The 17,835-nt window shown below is 41.9% G+C and overlaps 1 protein-coding gene across 2 annotated transcripts in view; it reads left to right on the top strand.

Moving 5' to 3' along the window:
• HTR4 (5-hydroxytryptamine receptor 4) overlaps window positions 1-17,835 on the top strand; it is a 178,567-nt gene that overhangs the window by 90,466 nt on the left and 70,266 nt on the right. For both annotated transcript variants that reach the window (XM_059416516.1, XM_059416515.1), the window contains exons 3-4: window positions 8,415-8,540; window positions 9,815-10,015. In XM_059416516.1, coding sequence (XP_059272499.1) covers window positions 8,415-8,540; window positions 9,815-10,015 — 327 coding nt within the window. The remainder of the gene's footprint in view (window positions 1-8,414; window positions 8,541-9,814; window positions 10,016-17,835) is intronic.

The following is a 17,835-nucleotide window of genomic DNA, read 5'->3' as shown; positions in this document are numbered from 1 at the left end:
GTCCATGAGGAAGACAGTTCTAGCTTGTAAAACTAGAAAAAGCCTTTTAAAAATATTTCTATCCCAGAAGCCAGAGAAGGAATTTACAATTACAAGGTTCCTAAACTAAATGCTCTAAGATCCTACCTGTTAGAATGGCTAGCATCAAAAAAGACAAAAAATAACAAGTGCTGGGGAGCTTGTAGAGAAGAGGGAACTTTTGTATACTCTTGGTGGGAATGTAAATTAGTGCAGCCACTATGCTAAACAGTATGGAGGATCCTCGTAGAAATACCATATGATCCAGTAATTCCACTCCTGGGTATTTACCCAAAGAAAATGCACACACTAATTTGAACAGATACATGTGCCTCTATGTTTATTGCACCCTTATTTACAATAGTCAATATATGGGAGCACCCTGTGTCCATGGACAGGTGAATGGACAAAGAAGATGTGGCGTGTATAAACCATGGAATATTACCCGGCCATAAAAAAAGAACGAAACGTTGCCATTTGCGATAACATGGATGGACCTAGACGGTATTATGCTAAGTGAAATAAGTCAGACAGAGAAAGACAAATGCCATATGATTTGTGTGTGGAATCTGAAATACAAAATAAATGAGCAAAAAAGCTAAATCAGAAGCAGACTCCTACGTACAGAGAAAAAAACTGGTGGTTGCCAGAGTCGTGGGAGGGGGAGGGGCTGAAATAAGTGAAGAGGTTTAAGACGTACAAAGTTCCAATTAAAAAATAAGTCACAGGGATGTAAAGTACAGCATAAAGAATATAGTCAACAATATTGCACTAATTTTATATGGTAATAGATTGTAACTACACTTATGGTGGTGAGCTTTTCGTAATGTACATAAATGTTGAATCACGATGTGGTGCACCTAAGACTACTATAATATTGTATGTCAACTGTATTCCAGTTAAAAAAAACTAAGGCAAATACTCTAAGAAAAGGGAGGCCAGAATCTAGAGTACAGAGAAGTCTGTCTAAAGTCTAGTCAAGCTGAGCAGAAAGTTAAGATCGCCTTGGTCAATACCCAATCTTTCATCTTTCTTGAAAACACCAGGGACCTTATATTTAAGGTTAATAAAACCCACACTAGAAAAACAATCCAATTTTATTCCGGGTCGCTCTTTTAAGTCAGAGTACCTTAGCATCCTTTGTGCCGACTGTTGATTGGCAAGAAAATAAATACTGTCTTTTCTAATTTACCTGCAGTTCTTTCAGAGGACCATTCAGTGGTGAACAGGATGGGTGAAGGAAGCCTTGGATAGGGAGTATTTTGAGCTGCCTGGGATCCCGTGCGGATGTACTTTTGGGAAAGATGCTTCCCATGTGACTGAGACTTACCAGGACTGGAAGAGGAGACACATTCTCCAAAGATCATTGGTCCAAAGCCGGAACCTGCTGATCAGATATAATTTTATTGCACAGTTCAATACATCAAAAGAAAAAGAAAAAATGCTCTAGTCACCCTGTCTCTTGGTCTCTCCTCATTCCCAGAAATGGTCCTGTGGTTTTTCTGGGGAGCTATCAAGGAATGCTCCCCACCCCCACCCCCTACGACTTGACATTTTCTTCACTCTTGGCTTCCATGGTATCACCCTCATCTGATGTTCCTCACACATCTCTGGGCATTTTTTCTCATTCTCCTCTTCTGGTTCCTCCTTCTCTCTGGCATGGCTTAGTATTAGAGTCTATCAAGCTGCTGGCCCTCTGGTTGGATGATGACATTCCTCCTCCTGGGATCTAAATCCCATAGAATGCTGGAAATCCCAAGTATATCTCCTTCCCAGCCACCCCTTCTGAACTCTAGACACAAATATCCAATTGTATCTTTGACATATTCACCTGAATGTCTTTTAAAAACAATTTTTTAATTAATTTTTAGTATACCCAGTGTCGGGCTTGAACTCATGAGCTCCGAGATCAAGAGTCATATGCTCTTTAAACTGAGCCTGCCAGGCACCCCTTCACTTAAATGTCTTCTAGGTATCTCACATAACATCTTTTTCCCATCTCATGAGATTTCTCTCTCATTACTCAGATAAGCAATTCAGAAATGGAACTTCCATTTCTTCTTCTTATCCATCCAAGGATCTGTTGTTTTTACCTATCCCTTGACTTCCCAAATGTAGCTTTATTCCACCCATAGCCACAACCCTACTCGAAGCCACTGTCCTCATATACCTGAACTCAGGCAAGGGCCCCTTACAGGCTTATTCTCTTTCTCTCACATTTGCATCCCCAGGGCCACTTTTGTGCATAATTCACTTCATTGCATTCTCTTTTATTATCGGATGGAAGATAAACTTCTCATCTTTGTGTACAAAGCCCGAGGGATCTGGCTTCTGGCTACTTTTCAGAGCTTACCCCAGATTCTTTATTCTTTGCTCACTCTCTTCCCAAGATAGTGAATACAAAATGTCTTTTCTGTCTTAGGACCTTTGCACGTACTCTTCTCCTGACTCCCTCTAACTCATGGATTCTCCACATATATCAGAATTCAGCTGAGTGTCACTTCCCATGTTCCCTGATTACCTAGAGTTTCCCTCTGAGTTATTCTCTATCCACTAACCTGTCAATGCCCGTGATAGCTTTATGACCCCAAGTATGAGTCATGAACCAACTGCATGGGCATCCTGGATGCTCTTTGTGTGCTTGTGGGAAATGCAGAACCCCAGTTCCCATCCCAGACCAAAAGAATCAGAATTGCATTTTTTTAAAATATTTTATTTATTTATTTGACAGACAGAGATCACAAGTAGGCAGAGAGGCAGGCAGAGAGAGAGAGAGAGAAGGGAAGCAGGCTCCCCGCTGAGCAGAGAGCCCGATGCGGGATTCCATCCCAGGACCCTGGAATCATGACCTGAGCCGAAGGCAGAGGCTTAACCCACTGAGCCACCCAGGCACCACCCCCAGAATTGCATTTTAACAAGATCCTCAGTAGATTCATGGGAACATTAAAGTTTGAGAGGGTCACTTTGAAGTACTGATCACCGATTATATTTCTTCAGCTATGCACTTGCTTATTGTCTTTGTCCATTAATAATGTAAACTCTGTGAAGGGAGGGTCTTGGTCACCTTCTGTACTGTGGTATCCCAGTGCTTAGCACAATGCTTGGCATGTGGTTGGCAATTAATACATATTTGATAAACGAGAGATTTAATCTAACTTTCTCAATTGATCCATGAAGAAACTAAAGCTGAGAGAAGGTTAATGACTTCTTTGAAGTTACATAGCTGTTGTTAACATGGCTGGTGCTAAAAAAGAGAAAAGTGTTCTTGACTCCTAAGAAAGTGTATTCTGCATGTGTGTGACCTTGAAAACAATGGTTCTGGATGAGGTTACAAACCTAAAACTTTAACTATTGTCCCTATATGGAGTTTTGATATTAATAGCAATGATTACTTATTTATATTCAAATTTATAATGGAAATTATAAATTTATAATGGAAATTTAACCAGAATTATTGTTATACATTTTATTCTATTAAGAACAGAGAAAATGGTACACAGAGCTAACAAGTCTGTGGTTTCTATATTAATAGATCAAGAAATCACTGAAAAAAGCAAAGAAGAAGAGAAAGGAGGGATGCCTGAGTGGCACAGCCGGATCAAGCATCTGACTCTTGGTTTCAGCTGGGGTTATGATCTCAGGGTCATGGGATCAAGACCTGAGTTGGGCTCTGCATTCAGCATGGAGTCTGCTTGAGATTCTCTTTTGCCTTCTCCCTCTGGCCGTCCCCCCACCAAAATAAATAAATATTTAAAAAAGAAGAGAAAGGAAATTTTCTTGTAAGAACAGCTATCCAAGAACAAGTTTAGTGGAATGGACAGCTCTTTGGCCAGAGGAGGACTGCCTGGTTGCAGTTGACCAAGTGGTTGAAGGGTGTCAGAGGTAACCCAAGGATGTAACTTGGATTTTGCTGACGTGGTTCCTGATTTATTTTAATTATCCTTACTGGACTTACATTTAGTTCAGTGAACATTTCTGTTTAATTAGAAAAGCTCCTTCCATGATTTAAATTTTGCTTGTCACTCACAGTTTAAAGTTTAAGCTCCTAATTGGAGGCCACAAACGAACCATAACACAGAACTTGGGATTCTCTGACCCCGACATACCCTTTTGATTTGAAATGAAATTCTCTGTTGCCAGAGGTGTTCACCACATATCTTCAGTCTGGCTTTTTCTCCTATAAGAGGAAAGGCAATACAGGGGAGTTGGTTCTAAAGATGAGGGTGTGTTTGATGAAGAATCCATGCTCTAAGACTATGTTCAGATCATTGTCCATAGACTAGAAAGCAACCAAAGATCAGCCAGTTCAACCCGCCTCTAACACAGGAGGCTTATACAATATCCTGGTATGTGGTCATCAGTGTAACCTTTTTTTTTATTGTGATAAAATACACATAACTCCACAGAATCCACGTGGTTATAAACACTGGTCATTTCTCAGTTTTATTTTTATAATAGCCATCGTAATGAGTGTGAAGTAGTAGCTTATTGACATCGAGGTATTTTTAAACATTTCCCTCCTGAGGTGGCAAGTTCAAAACAAGACCAGGAGAATGTTGCAGACCACCCTCTAGTTGTAGAAAATTCCTACTCTTTGTTACTAAATCTTACCTTTCTCTAGCAGTGACTCTCAACCTTGGTTTCCCATCAGAATCACTTGAGAGCTTTTAAAAATTCCAGTATTTAGGCTGCAAAACCCAGACCAATTAAATCCATGTCTTTGAGATTAGAGCTCATACATTGGCATTTGTGAAGGCTCCATAGGTGATTAAAAAATGTCTTATTTAAATTCATTTATAATGAACATATAGTGTGTTCTTAGTTTCAGGGGTGGAATTTAGTGATTCGTCAGTTGCACATAACACTCAGTGCTCATTGTATCAAGTGGCCCTCCTCAATGCCCGTCATCCAATTACCCCATCACCCCGCCTACTCCCCTCCAGCATCCCTCAGTTTGTTCTTTAGAGTTAGGAGTCTCTTCTGGTTTGCCTCCCTCTCTGTTTTTATCTTATTTTCTTTCTCCTTCCCTTCCCCTATGTTTTGTTTCTTAAATTCCACGTGTAAGTGAAATCACAAGGTATTTGTCTTAATGTGTAACCAAAGTCGAGAACCACTGCTTCCAGCCTGACCATTGGTCTCACTTAGTTCTGTAGCCTGCAGGACAGCAGTTGCTACAACCCTATCACAGTGCCTTCTCGGATGACTCCTATTAAATAGCCAGCCTTTCTTCCCGCTCTGGGAGTTCTATCCTCCACTCCCTCCTAGATTTTTTACCATAGTATGTATCGCTGATAATTCACATAGTTTCTCATTTATCTGTTCATTGTCTGTTCTCTGTTTTGCATATCTCTGCTTCTAGAAGATAAACAACAATGCCTAATGAGAGTAGGTGTCAGAAAATAGTGTGGAATGAATGAATGAATGCATTAATCTACTCTTATTTCAAATGACAGGGCTTCAGTTAGTTAAAAATGGCTTCTGTGTCTTCTCTGTCTGTCTTCTCTTCTCTAGATAAAACCTTTGTACCTACAGCCAGTCTTCAAAGACATTGATGAATAAACTTCACTGTTATGAATACATTGTCTTTCTTTCACTAAATTAGGAAATAATTGAGTACTTTCCATGTACTACCCATACCTGTACACACAATTTGCAGATTAGACACCGTGCTAGGATCTGGGAATTGCAGTGAAAAGAGAACCAAAGTCATTCTGTGGGAGTGAGACAGAGACAATAATCAACAACAGAAGTCATTTCAGATAACAAGTGCTATAAAGAAAATGCATAATGTTTGTTGGCTGTGGCACATTAAACAGGGATTAATTTTACTCTGAGACCTGAAGGAGAAGAAGAAGGCAGCCACTGAAGAAGCATTCCAGGAGGAAGGCACAGCAAGTACAGAGACTCTGATTGAGGGTGAGGGGTGGGAGGGGGTGCCGGGCATGTTGCAAAAGGGCTCTCAGTCAGAGCCTCAGAGAAGGACAAGGAGAAAAACCACTATCGCCTCCTTTGATAGATGCTTCACCTGCATTCACGTGGCCCAAGATCAGATTAGTTCGGGATAGCCATATCACTCTCTTGAAGCCTTTTCCTCCTGAATTAAATCTTCCTTGTCCAATATGTGTTAACATGGTAGCTGGAACTTAAGTATGGAAGAGTGATTTGGATGAACATAGGTTGAATTTCTTTTCCTAAACCCTTAGCCATAACAACTTCAATCAGTCAATCAAAACACTTGTTAGCGGAGTGGAGGAAGTTGCTGGTTTTCCAACCACTGCAATGCTGGGTCCTTATTCCAATTGGCCCCTAGTCTTCCATGCCTAATGGAAAGAAATTTGGATGGGGCCAGAACTAGAATGTGGTGGGCTGCTGCTAACTGGAGCCAGCACATCTTGGTTTTCAGTCAAAGTAGCTCAGTAAAGACAGCTGTTTCTTGTATCTTGGGACCCTGTGTTTCCAGTGGGGGGTGCTCACAGGACAAGGAGCTTCTCCCAAACCAGACAGTAATATATTTTGACAGTTCAGTTCTCCCCTCTTGGCCTCAATTTCTCCATATTGTAATGTAGGGTTTGGGTCTGGAAGTTTTGAGATCCTTTTGAAACTTCATTAAAGAAGAAAATTTCAGTACTACTCTATTAAAAACAAAACTTTTATAAAAGTTGGGTATTTATCCTTTCTGATGGAGACGTAATAATCTGTTGTATATATGGACCGTATCTTCTTTATCCGTTCATCTCTTGAAGGGCATCTTGGCCCTTTCCACAGTTTGGCGACCGTGGCCATTGCTGCTATGAACATTGGAGTGCATAGGGCCCTTCTTTTCACTACATCTGTGTCTTTGGGGTAAATACCCAATAGTGCAATTGCAGGGTCATAGGGTAGCTCTAGTTTTAATTTCTTAAGGAATCTCCACACTGTTTTCCAAAGTAGCTGCACCAACTTCCATTCCCACCAAGAGTGTAAGAGGGTTCCCCTTTCTCCACATCCTCTGCAACACTTGTTGTTTACTGTCTTGTTGATTTGGGCCTTTCTAACTGGTGTAAGGTGGTATCTCAATGTGGTTTTGATTTGAATCTCCCTGATGGCTAGTAATGATGAACATTTTTTCATGTGTCTGATAGCCATTTGTATATCTTCTTTGGAGAATTGTCTGTTCATGTCTTCTGACCATTTTTTGAGTAAAATAAGTCAAGCAGAAAAAAATCAATTATCAGATGGTTTTACTTATTGTAGAGCATAAGGAATAACATGGAAGACATTAGGAGAAGGAAAGAAAAAGTGAATTGGGCAAAATTGGAAGGGAAGACAAACCATGAGGGACTGTGGACTCTGAGAAACAAACTGAGGGTTTTGGAGGGGTGTGTGGGGAGATGGGTGATCCTGGTGGTGGGTATTAAGGAGGGCATATATTACATGGAACACTGGATGCGGTGTATAAACAATGAAACTTGGAACACTGGAAAATAAAACTAAAAAAGTAAACCTTTTTCTTATAGCTTCTTAATAACCTGCAGATTTTATGCCTTTATTATTGGGGACACTTGCTTCCAAATTAATTTAAAAAATGCTGAGTTTACGCTCGGAGGGCAGGGTTTATAGGACCAATTCAGATGCTGAAATTGATAAGAACACAGATTTGAGCTGTGATGTTGGGCACCAAAAGAAATAGGATTCAGGGCAGTGAAAGGAACCCCTGGGCATATTGATTGTCTGCTCTTTGCGATTGGATTTCCCAGAATCAGAGATCTATTTATTCAGGTCAATAATAATCTGTTAGAATAATCTGTTAGAATAATCTTCAAGCCATGACCTCTCCCTTGGACAGCCTGCCTATACACAGAAGCTTCTACATGGACAGGGACAGGGTTCTGGAGACAGGGTGGCCCTTGTATTCATGCAGACCCTGGTCCAAGTTACTGCCATTCATTCATCCAATGCCATCTTTCCTTCATCTGACAAATGTGAGTGATACACTGTAATTGAATTGATCAGTGGATCACACAGACAAAGCCTCTGCCTCATGGTGCTTACACTCTAGCTAGGGAAGTGCACAAAACCGGAATCAACAAAATACATTTCTGAGCACAACTGAAGTAAGTGATCTGAAGGAAAATCACATGCACTCTGATGGGGAATAACTGTGCCGTGTCAGGGTAATTAATTCCCCTCTCTGAGCCTCCTCTGCTTAATGGAGGAGTTAACTAGTATAACATGTAAACTGACAGTTACAGACATTGGCATACAAGGGGTACACAATAAATGTGTTTTACAGCTGCTCAGTTCAAGTTACCTTCCTGAAGATAAATGAGGGAAAAGATTTTCTTTCCCGTGCCTCAGAGTTTCCTTTAATTCTCTGTGTGTGTGTGTGTGTGTGTCCACACATATGTGTCTTTCAGTTCCAAGGAGGGTTTTGGGTCAGTGGAGAAGGTCGTGCTGCTCACGTTTCTGTCAGCGGTTATCCTGATGGCCATCTTGGGGAACCTGCTGGTGATGGTGGCTGTGTGCAGGGACAGGCAGCTCAGGTGAGTAGCAGGAGGACACTTCAGGAGGAAATCAGGGTAGAGTTCTAGGCTAGGCTCTCCCTGGACAGTTGGGATCTGAGCTATGAATTCCATTACAATTGTAATTATGAAAGGGAAATGATATTGTGAAATAGAACAGGGAATAGATGACACATAATTCCCCATGACTAATATAACCAGTGTAAGCACTTATGATAATTTCTGTCCCATCTTTTTTTCAGTGTTCAACTTAGGGTTTTGGCAGGGGGTTGGTAATAGGTGTGAGATACACACACACACACACTCATGTATCTAATATCTCATATCTATTTTAACCTCCCTGGTTTATCAGTGGTTCAGAAAAGAGGTGGCTGTCCAGTGACTAATCTTAAACCTGTGTCTTTTGCTCTTTCCACTTCATGAGTCTCAACCCAACTGCAATTAAAATCACTTGAAGACCTTTTGAAAATTGCTAATGTGTAGTATAAGTATATCCCATGTAGTATTTGGAACATACTTATAATAAGTAGTTATTCATTGTTTATTTGAAATTGAAATTTGACTAGGAGTCCTCTATTTTATCTGAAACCCTTGGGTGTTGGTGCGTGGGTGGGCTAATCACCCAAAGTCTCTGAACTAAGTGATCTCGGGAGAGACATGGGCATTGATATTTATAAAAATTCACCAGGTGATTCTAAACTTCAGCCTGGATCGAGAGCCTCCAGGCCATAAAGGGACATAAAAGATGTGGTCCTGCCTGACCTGTGGCCTTCCTTTCTAAGCAAGGCATGCACGAATCCAGGGATGATGCCAAGAAAGTGTAAAAACACGATTCTGACCAGTGTCACAAACACGAGGCACACGGTAGTCAGGCTCAGAGTGGAATACAGTGGAATTTGACACTGTTTGTGAAGAAGGCCCTTTGGGCGGGTCCCCTGAGAATAACCAAGCCATGGCCTAAAGGGAAGAGCAGTTGGGGAGAGAGGACAACCTTCTCCTCCTTAGGTCCTCAGGAGGCGTTCCATGCATGGGGGAGCTCAAATCAAGCCTGCGTGGCCTCAGAGAAGAAGATGGAGGGATTTGGGTGCAAGAGGGCAAGAGGGTCTGGAAAAGTCCGGTGGTTGGACCGTGCATGCCGTGTGACCGGAAGGAAAGGGAATCTAACAGAATGCATTGCACAGTTGACTTTTTCCCCTTTGTCTCTCTCCCTTCTTTGTTTCCCTCTCCTTTTTTACCCTGCCTTGTGTTCCTTCCCCTCCCCCTTCCTATGTCCCTCCCCCTGCTTTCACTCACAGGAAGATAAAAACCAATTATTTCATTGTCTCTCTCGCCTTCGTGGATCTGCTGGTTTCGGTGCTGGTGATGCCCTTTGGTGCCATTGAGCTGGTTCAAGACATCTGGATCTATGGGGAGATGTTTTGCCTCGTTCGGACATCTCTAGATGTCCTGCTCACGACGGCATCAATTTTTCACCTGTGCTGCATTTCTCTGGATCGGTAAGGGCAGAGCAAGGGGCACAGCAGAGCTCCATGTGGGGGGCAAGGACCTGATGATTATTGGACCACACCTTTCTTTCTTCCTGGTTCATTAGAAGGGATGAATCTCAGAGAGCTAAATCTGGCTACTCATGGGTTACCACACCCTCCAGTCTCTGCAGAGGGCTCCTTTTCAGTCAGGCCCTTTCTCAGGTCCTGCAGACAGAGATTTGAAAGGCTTAGAACCTGCCTGCGGGGGACCTCGCAATCTAGACAGTGACAGGGGGCTAATGTGTGGAAATCAGACCCACCCTAGAGCTCTACATTTTATACTGATGGTATGATCAAAACTCGGAGGGAGTAAGAATCAATACACCAGCCCTGTAGGTAGCAGGGCTGTTTCAGAATGATAGTCTCATGTTTAAACATTACCTCCTCCCCCAAAATGTGTCTGTATTATGATTTTATGTGCATGCAACTTGGGGAATCTTTTCCAGAAAGTTAATTATAAAATCTCGAATATTTGCTTGTTTGGGGGATGCAGGGCTAGCATGCAGATTTTGTTCTTTTTCTTCACATTTGATTTCAGGAGACCTAATGATTTCCACCTTTGCCTTATTTGTTTGAGATATATATCATTTGTCAGTTGTATTATTTCTTGCGCATTTGTATTCAGTAGTAAAAGCAGAATGCAATTTAAAACTCAGATGATCCTAGGATCATAGGCCACCACCATGGTATCTGTATCTTAGGGGTATCTCCCAAAAGAAGGTGTGGTGTGCAAGTCACATGTTATCAGAATGAGCAGGGACAAACTTTTCCAGTCTCTGGAAGAGTCCAAGAAACCCAGTTTTTCTTCCGGTCTAGGGATAGGTAGCTGTTTCTTTAATTGGGTGATAGGAAAAGCAGTTGACTAAAATTAGAGATTATGATGTATCCAAAATATGTGTCTTTAAACACGAAAATCAGAGTCTGTCCAGGGAATTACTCACCCTGGGGAAGGTCCTGAGGGCCTGAAAGCAGCTGCAGGAACACCGGATTCATCTCCTATCCCATGGGAAAGGTGCTTATTGATTGGAATGGGAGTGTAATGGCCAGCTCTGTTTAAATTATGTGAGTTTCTTCTCTCTCTTGCTCTACCAAGAACACATAGTTTAATGTGCTGAAGTTAAATGCGCATATGATGAAACTCTCTAGCTATGGACAGTGACATTGGTAAATCTGGGCTGCTGGCTGGCAGCCAGACCCATAGCCTCTCATGGTTTGAAATTTGTGTTTATGAGCTTATTTACAACAATCTGACTTCAGTCCATGAAAGACTAGAGGACAATCACTCTATACATGGAAATCAGCATGAAAAGAAATGAAATGCCAAGGAGTAGAAAATGCATGGAAATCTTACAGGCTAGCCTGCATGTGATCATTGCCAAAATGAGTGCCAAGACGGGAAGTGTTACAGGAACTTGGAGACGGCAAAGCTGGGGGGATTGTGGCACCTGGAGATAACCTTCAATTTGGGGCAAAAGCAAGAGGAAGAAAAGGAGCTGAATAGGGAGTGAAGAATTGGGAAGTGGGTGCATGAAGAATCATCTCCCTTATACAGAAAATTTACTCTGAGCAGTCCTGAGGGAAGGACTGAAGGTTCCCTAGGGAGATTTGGCTTCAGAGTTCCAGATTAACTGTCAGGATCTTTCGAAATCATGACATTTTCCCCGAGTAGGCGGGAGCCATCATGAAGCAGGATGGGCTGGTCGTTAAGAACCATCTGCTGTAGGACTGAAGAGATTGGGGTTCAAATCCCCGCTCTGCCAATGTTTGGCTCTAAGAACGGTGGTGAGTTATTAAGCTTTTCTGAGTCTCAGTTTTCTCATCTCTAAAAATGGGGGCAATAGCATCTATTTTACAGGATTACAGTTAGGATTAAGTGAGATAGTCCCCCGAAGGCATAGCACCGGCCTGGCTAGGCACCGTCGACAGTGCTAGTGGATATTAATTTCAGTTTCCTGCAACTGTCTGTGCACCTTATGATCCTTCTTATGGAACTTGGACCTCTTCAGGGAATAGCTGTTCCAGCAGATGCATCATCCAGGAATCAGGTAGTTATTCTTAATGTGGTCTTTCCTTATCCCCTGCATTTAAATAGTAAGACCTACTGATTTTCCTTCCTAAACAGATCCAACTCTGTTTCTCCCCGTCTTTATTATCCTAGTGCAAACTAATGTCATCTCTTGCGTAAGCCACCTCTGCAACCTCCTAATTGTTCTCCCCACATCTACTTTATCCTCCTCCTATCTGCTCACACCGTGTAAGAGTTGTAAGAGCCAGAGTCAACCATGCAACTCTGATCTTGTTGCTTCTTTGCCTGAAACCCTTCAATGGCTGTCATGAGACTGAGGATCAAGACCAGACTCCTTGGCCTGTAGGGTTTTGTGCCATCTGTCTCCTTCTCTGTCCTGAGCCTCACTTGATGCCCTTCACCGGTCTCACTCTCTGGGCTGCAAGCTGTCTTGGCCTCCTTTCCCTCTCCAGTGCTCTGTGCTCAGCCATCCCAGGACCTTAGCTCTGCCCTCGGCCTGGAAAGCTCCTTTGCCCCCTCCTTTCCTGCCTGTTTTTCAGATTTTAGCTCAATCCTTTCCTCCTTCCAGAAGCTGTCTCTGACCCCATCAAACCAGTTCTGCTTTGTAAAATTTAGTGCAATTGTGATTTAAATCGATTCTTTAAGTTTTTTGCATGTATACTTTTTTATTGAAGTATATTTAATATGCCATGTTATAGTACTTTCAGGTTTATGCACAATGCTTCAACCATTCTGTGTATTATATAATGCTCACCATGATAAGTGTAGTAGCCATCTGTCACCGTACAATGTTATTACAATCTTACTGACTATATTCCCTGTGCCGGAGTTTTCATCTCTGTGATTTATTCATTTCGTAACTGGAAGTTTGTACCCCTTATTCTTCTTTGTCTATGTCACCTATCTCTGCCCCCCACTTCTCCTCTGGCAACTCCCTATTTGTTCTCTGTATTTAAGAGTCTTAGGGGGTTTTGCTTTTTTTGTTTTGTTTTGTTTTCTTTTCTTTTCTTTCTTATATCCCACTCATATGTGGAATATCTTCCCTGAGGGGGGAAAGTGCTAGGATATGAAAAAGGACAGGGTCCCGCCCTCATGGAACTTTTCTTTTTCCCCCTTTTAATGGGGAAATTAACAATCGACTAGTAATTACATAAATACTGATTTAGGTATTTGGAAAACACTATTCAACAAATAGAGTATTCGGTACACTCTCTTTTTGAGGGGAGTCTCTTAAAAATCCTCTTTTTGTGCCACCATTAGTTCCAGTTCCTTCTCTGACAGTGGACATCAAAACCTCCAGTGCCATAAATAAGATGGAGTCAGATGGTTTCATTTGGTCCGTTTTCCTCAAGGAGCCTGGGAAATTTGCCAATTGTCTCTAGCATCTCTTGTCCCTACACCAATATTCTCATTGTGCTGCAAGGTCCACCCTGAACATGACAACACGACATCTTAGCCTGGAAGAGTAGTACACTTTTATTTATCATCTAACTTATGTTTGTTTGTTTTTTTAATTTATTTATTTGACAGACAGAGATCACAAGTAGGTAGAGAGGCAGGCAGAGAGAGAGGCTCCCCACGGAGCAGAGAGCCCAATGTGGGGCTCGATCCTAGGACCCTGGGATCATGACCCAAGCGGAAGGCAGAGGCTTTAACCCACTGAGCCACCCAAGTGCCCTAACTTCTTTTTTTCTGTGTTCCTTCCAGCTGACAGGGCTGGACTGGGCTGAGCCAGAGCACAGAGTGAGTGTGTTAGTGAGATGTGATTCCTGGCAAAATGTTTTGTCTTCCTCTCTGGAACTACCCTGAGTCTCTGGAGACAACTGATCTAGGTAGTGCTTCCCAGGCAAAAATGCTGACTGAGATTCTTAATTCTACTGGGATGGCAGACCTTTGGATCAAAGCAAGATGTAGGACTCCATTAATATTATAAAATGTTTTTTTTCCCAACTGCAGTGCTCTATCCACTGTGTTTCCTGGTGCTTTGAGAATTGAATCCTATTAATGAAAGTTTATTGCCTTGTTAAAAATCATTTCTGAAGCATAATTAAACTACATGCATCATATAGTATGGGTCATGGGAGACCAGAAAACTGCATTAAAAGCATTATAGTACAGTTGATTATTTTTAATCTGAGGTTCTGTGATGAATGAAAACCAAGTATTTGTCATAGAGTACTGGTTCTAATCCAGCCACTAAAAACCATGGGAAATAGGTATGAGTATTGACCTGGAAAGAGACCACTGGTGTATTATTTGGAAAAAACAAAAACAGAAACATAAAACAACAAGTGTCAGATTTCAATGTTCAGAATAATTCCACTTCTGTAAAATAAATATAGAGATGTTTATATCTAGGTGTACAAGAGTGAGTGTGAGACAGGTAGAGACTGAAAGAAAGAGAGATTGATTATGAATGAAATTGCACGAAACCAATAACAAGAGTTATATGAGTGGGGGGCAGGGGGGGCAAGTTGAGAGTGGTCCTGGCCAGACTGGATAATCAGTTAGATTATCCAACTGATAATGGGTCGGGAGACATCACTCTTACTAACTTATAAAATACAAGTTTTCCCTTTGCTAGATGTTGATACTTCTTGAATGTAGGAGTATCCATAAGAGCCTTTGGCTGAAAGTGCTCCTTAGACAGCACAATCTCAAGTCACTGAGAACATTCTGACATTAGGCTAAGAGTTCCCTCTGAGGGCTGAGCAAGGCAGAGAGCACAGATATCTTCTGGCCAATGTGTCGCCTCTGCTTTCCCACAGGAGGCCCTGGATTCACCCCCGGTGGGAGCCCTCACCATCTCCTGGGGTCAGCACTCTCTACTTCCCTCTGACCCTCCCATCCATCTTCCTTGGTCATGCCCCAGGTCATGACCTTTCACCTGACCCCTTGCAGCAGCCTCTTTTCTAATCATCACAGTTTTAAACAAGCATGACAGTAATACCTGGGCATTGTTAAAAAAAAAAAAAAATGCCATCAGTTTACAAGTAAGAACACAAAAAAGGTCTCCATTTTCCCTCTGCACTTCCACAGCTGAAAACCCCAGAGGTAACCACCGTAACTAGTAGCTCCCTTCTGTAACTAGTCTTTTTATATGCAAGAAGTAGACTTCAGTGAATGTATTTTTAGTTTACTCAAACGGATTTATATTTTAAATAAATCTTTGAAAAGGGCTTTCCCTGTATATATCCCAATGAATTTTCTGAATATAGCATTTTGACCGAATTGCTTCTCAAATGATATATTAGTAAGATCTTTTTCAGCAGCATGTGACAGAAAATAAATTGATTGGTTCGGTTAGCTAAAAAATCTGGTATCAGACATGGCTCTCAGTAGGGTTTGAACAATGCCACCTAGACTCGCGCTCTCTGTCTGTCTCTGTCACCCTCTTCTGCTTGTGTCTGCCTTTTCTTCTTTCTTCTGTCTCTTCCTTCTCATTCTGTCTGTCTCCCTCTCCTTCTCTGTACATTTCTCTGTGTTCTTGTCTTTCTATCTGTCCTCTCTATCCCTATGCTGTGTTCTTATTGGATTCAGTCTTCGACTGGGGTTAGAAAAATGAGTCTTAAACCATCCTTAACTCATGAGTCTGCAAGAGCAGAAACATAAATGCTCTTTCTTATGGAAGAACTTTGGCAGCCTTTGCTTGAGTCTCACTTGTCTTGACTAATCACCATGGTGGGACGGTACACCTGGTTGCTGGGCAGAGGTGAGGCGATGTGGCTGTCAGGTTTACCTGAAGTGTATGGCATGGGAGAACAGCAGTTCCCTCTGGAAGAAGGATGTGGGCAGACAAGAGTAGCAGACATCAGCTTCTGTTAAGCTGGTTGAGGGACATGCAGATATCTTTATGGAGCCTCAACAACATGGCAAAGGTTTGCTATTCCCACCTCTTCTTGTTTTAGGCCAAACATCCCTAGATCCTTCCACTGGCCTCGTAGGCAAACTTTTTAGACTTTTAACCATTTTGATCCCCTTTCCCTCTTCAGTGCTGTACTTTGTCCTGTGTTTGACATCAAATGCGACCCTCCTTTAAAATGTCTCACTTCACCCAGTGAACTATTCCCTGCAGCAAGGGATCTTGCAAGATCTCCTCGTTGATACCGAATTGCCACCCTTTCCCTTGGCAGCCCAAGAACTTGATGACTTTTATCCGCAAAAACTCTTCCAACCATTTCTTAGTCACAGGTTTTCTTTTAAAACAGGTTTACTTGTTAAACATATGATTCTGACTCAAAGATTGCATATTTCATCCTGTGCTAGAGAGAAACATGTCCACACGTCTTCAGGCTCTCCCGGTAGCACCGCTCAGTTTTATAACATGTACGTGAAAAGTGGCTGTCATTGTGAACTTGTGTCACACAGTGACATTTGTTTTCCCAATGAGATTGAAATGTGCTTCTGTAAGGAAAGCGTATTATGTTTCCCCTTCTCATATACTCTCTGAGGCCTGGTTCATGCTTTTGTACATAATAGTAATATTTGTTGAGTGAATCTCATGCTAGAGGATATGAACTCTTATTTTTATATTCATTTCATCAAATATGCTTTGAGCAGTAGCTAATTGCTAGGAGCTGAGCAGAGCAGTGCAGTGGTGAAAGCTCTGAATCACAGAGCTTTTAGTCTGGAGGGGAATACTGGTAGTCAATAGGGAATTATGGTAAAATGGTGGCCCTAGAAATCAAAGAGAACTTGGTCTCCAAAGCAGCGGAAGCTCTGGGAGGAAGTAACAGTGAGGCTGGGATCTGTTTAATATGCACGTTATATTTTACATATATATTTTTATATTTACATGTCATATATTTACATAGGTAAAGGGAAGAAGAGGAGGCATGGGGAAAGAAGGTTCCAGAAAACAGCATGTGCAAAGTCTCAGAGGTTTCTCAGTGACATCTTATCAACTCTAGGCTAAATTCTTACCTTGTCTTTCAGTGCTTTTCCCAACATGTCCTCAGTCTGTTTTTCCTACCTCAGCTCCCACCCACGAGTGATCTATTATCGTATCCTGAGTATATGCTTCTTCATAGCCCCGTGTTGCTGCCTGTGTCTTGCATTCCTTTTCTTTCCTGATGAACTCTTACCTTTCACTATTCAGGCAAAATATGTCACCTTCTCTACCAACTGGCCAGGCTTCATTCCTAAAGATTTGTTGTTTCTTCCTCTGAGTGCCCACAGAATATTAAATATCAATTATCATTTATCTTAATCATTGGTTTAGGTCCTTCTCAGCCTACACTAGAAGCTCCTTGAGAGTCACCCTCCAGTTCACCTGTCCTGTGCTCTTCTGATCAGTCCCCAGTAGGTGCTCCAGGCACATTTAGCTGATTCTCTGAGATGTGATTTGTGGTTGCTTGGGCAGACTTCAATGTTCATTTTTCTGCCCTTCTAGAATGTGCAATGTAGCAAATGGTTAAGGACGAGGCCTGGGATGTTGACAGCCTGGATTCAATCCCAGCTTGAGCAGTTATCAGTTGTCTCATCTTGAGAAGTTACCTAAATTTTCTAGGTTTTAATCTACTCAGCTGTAACATTATACTAATAATAGTACCTTCTCTTTGGAGTTTATGAAGAATGAATAGCGGAATGCATGCAGAGAACATAAATCAGTACATGGTACGTAGTAAGGATTCAGTAAATGTTAGCCACACTGTCATTCCATTATTGTTTTTTTTTTTTTCAAATGAAAATTTCTACTGGTTGTTGGGGTGCCTTCCCAGACACTGGTAGCTGCCTTTTCCTTTGTGTTGAATGACTGAGAGTC

This window comes from Mustela nigripes, chromosome 12 (genome assembly GCF_022355385.1).
Source record: "Mustela nigripes isolate SB6536 chromosome 12, MUSNIG.SB6536, whole genome shotgun sequence".
Taxonomy (NCBI): Eukaryota; Metazoa; Chordata; class Mammalia; order Carnivora; family Mustelidae; genus Mustela; species Mustela nigripes.
The sequence above is the reverse complement of the archived record's forward strand: the minus strand, read 5'-3'. Positions and strand labels throughout refer to the sequence as shown.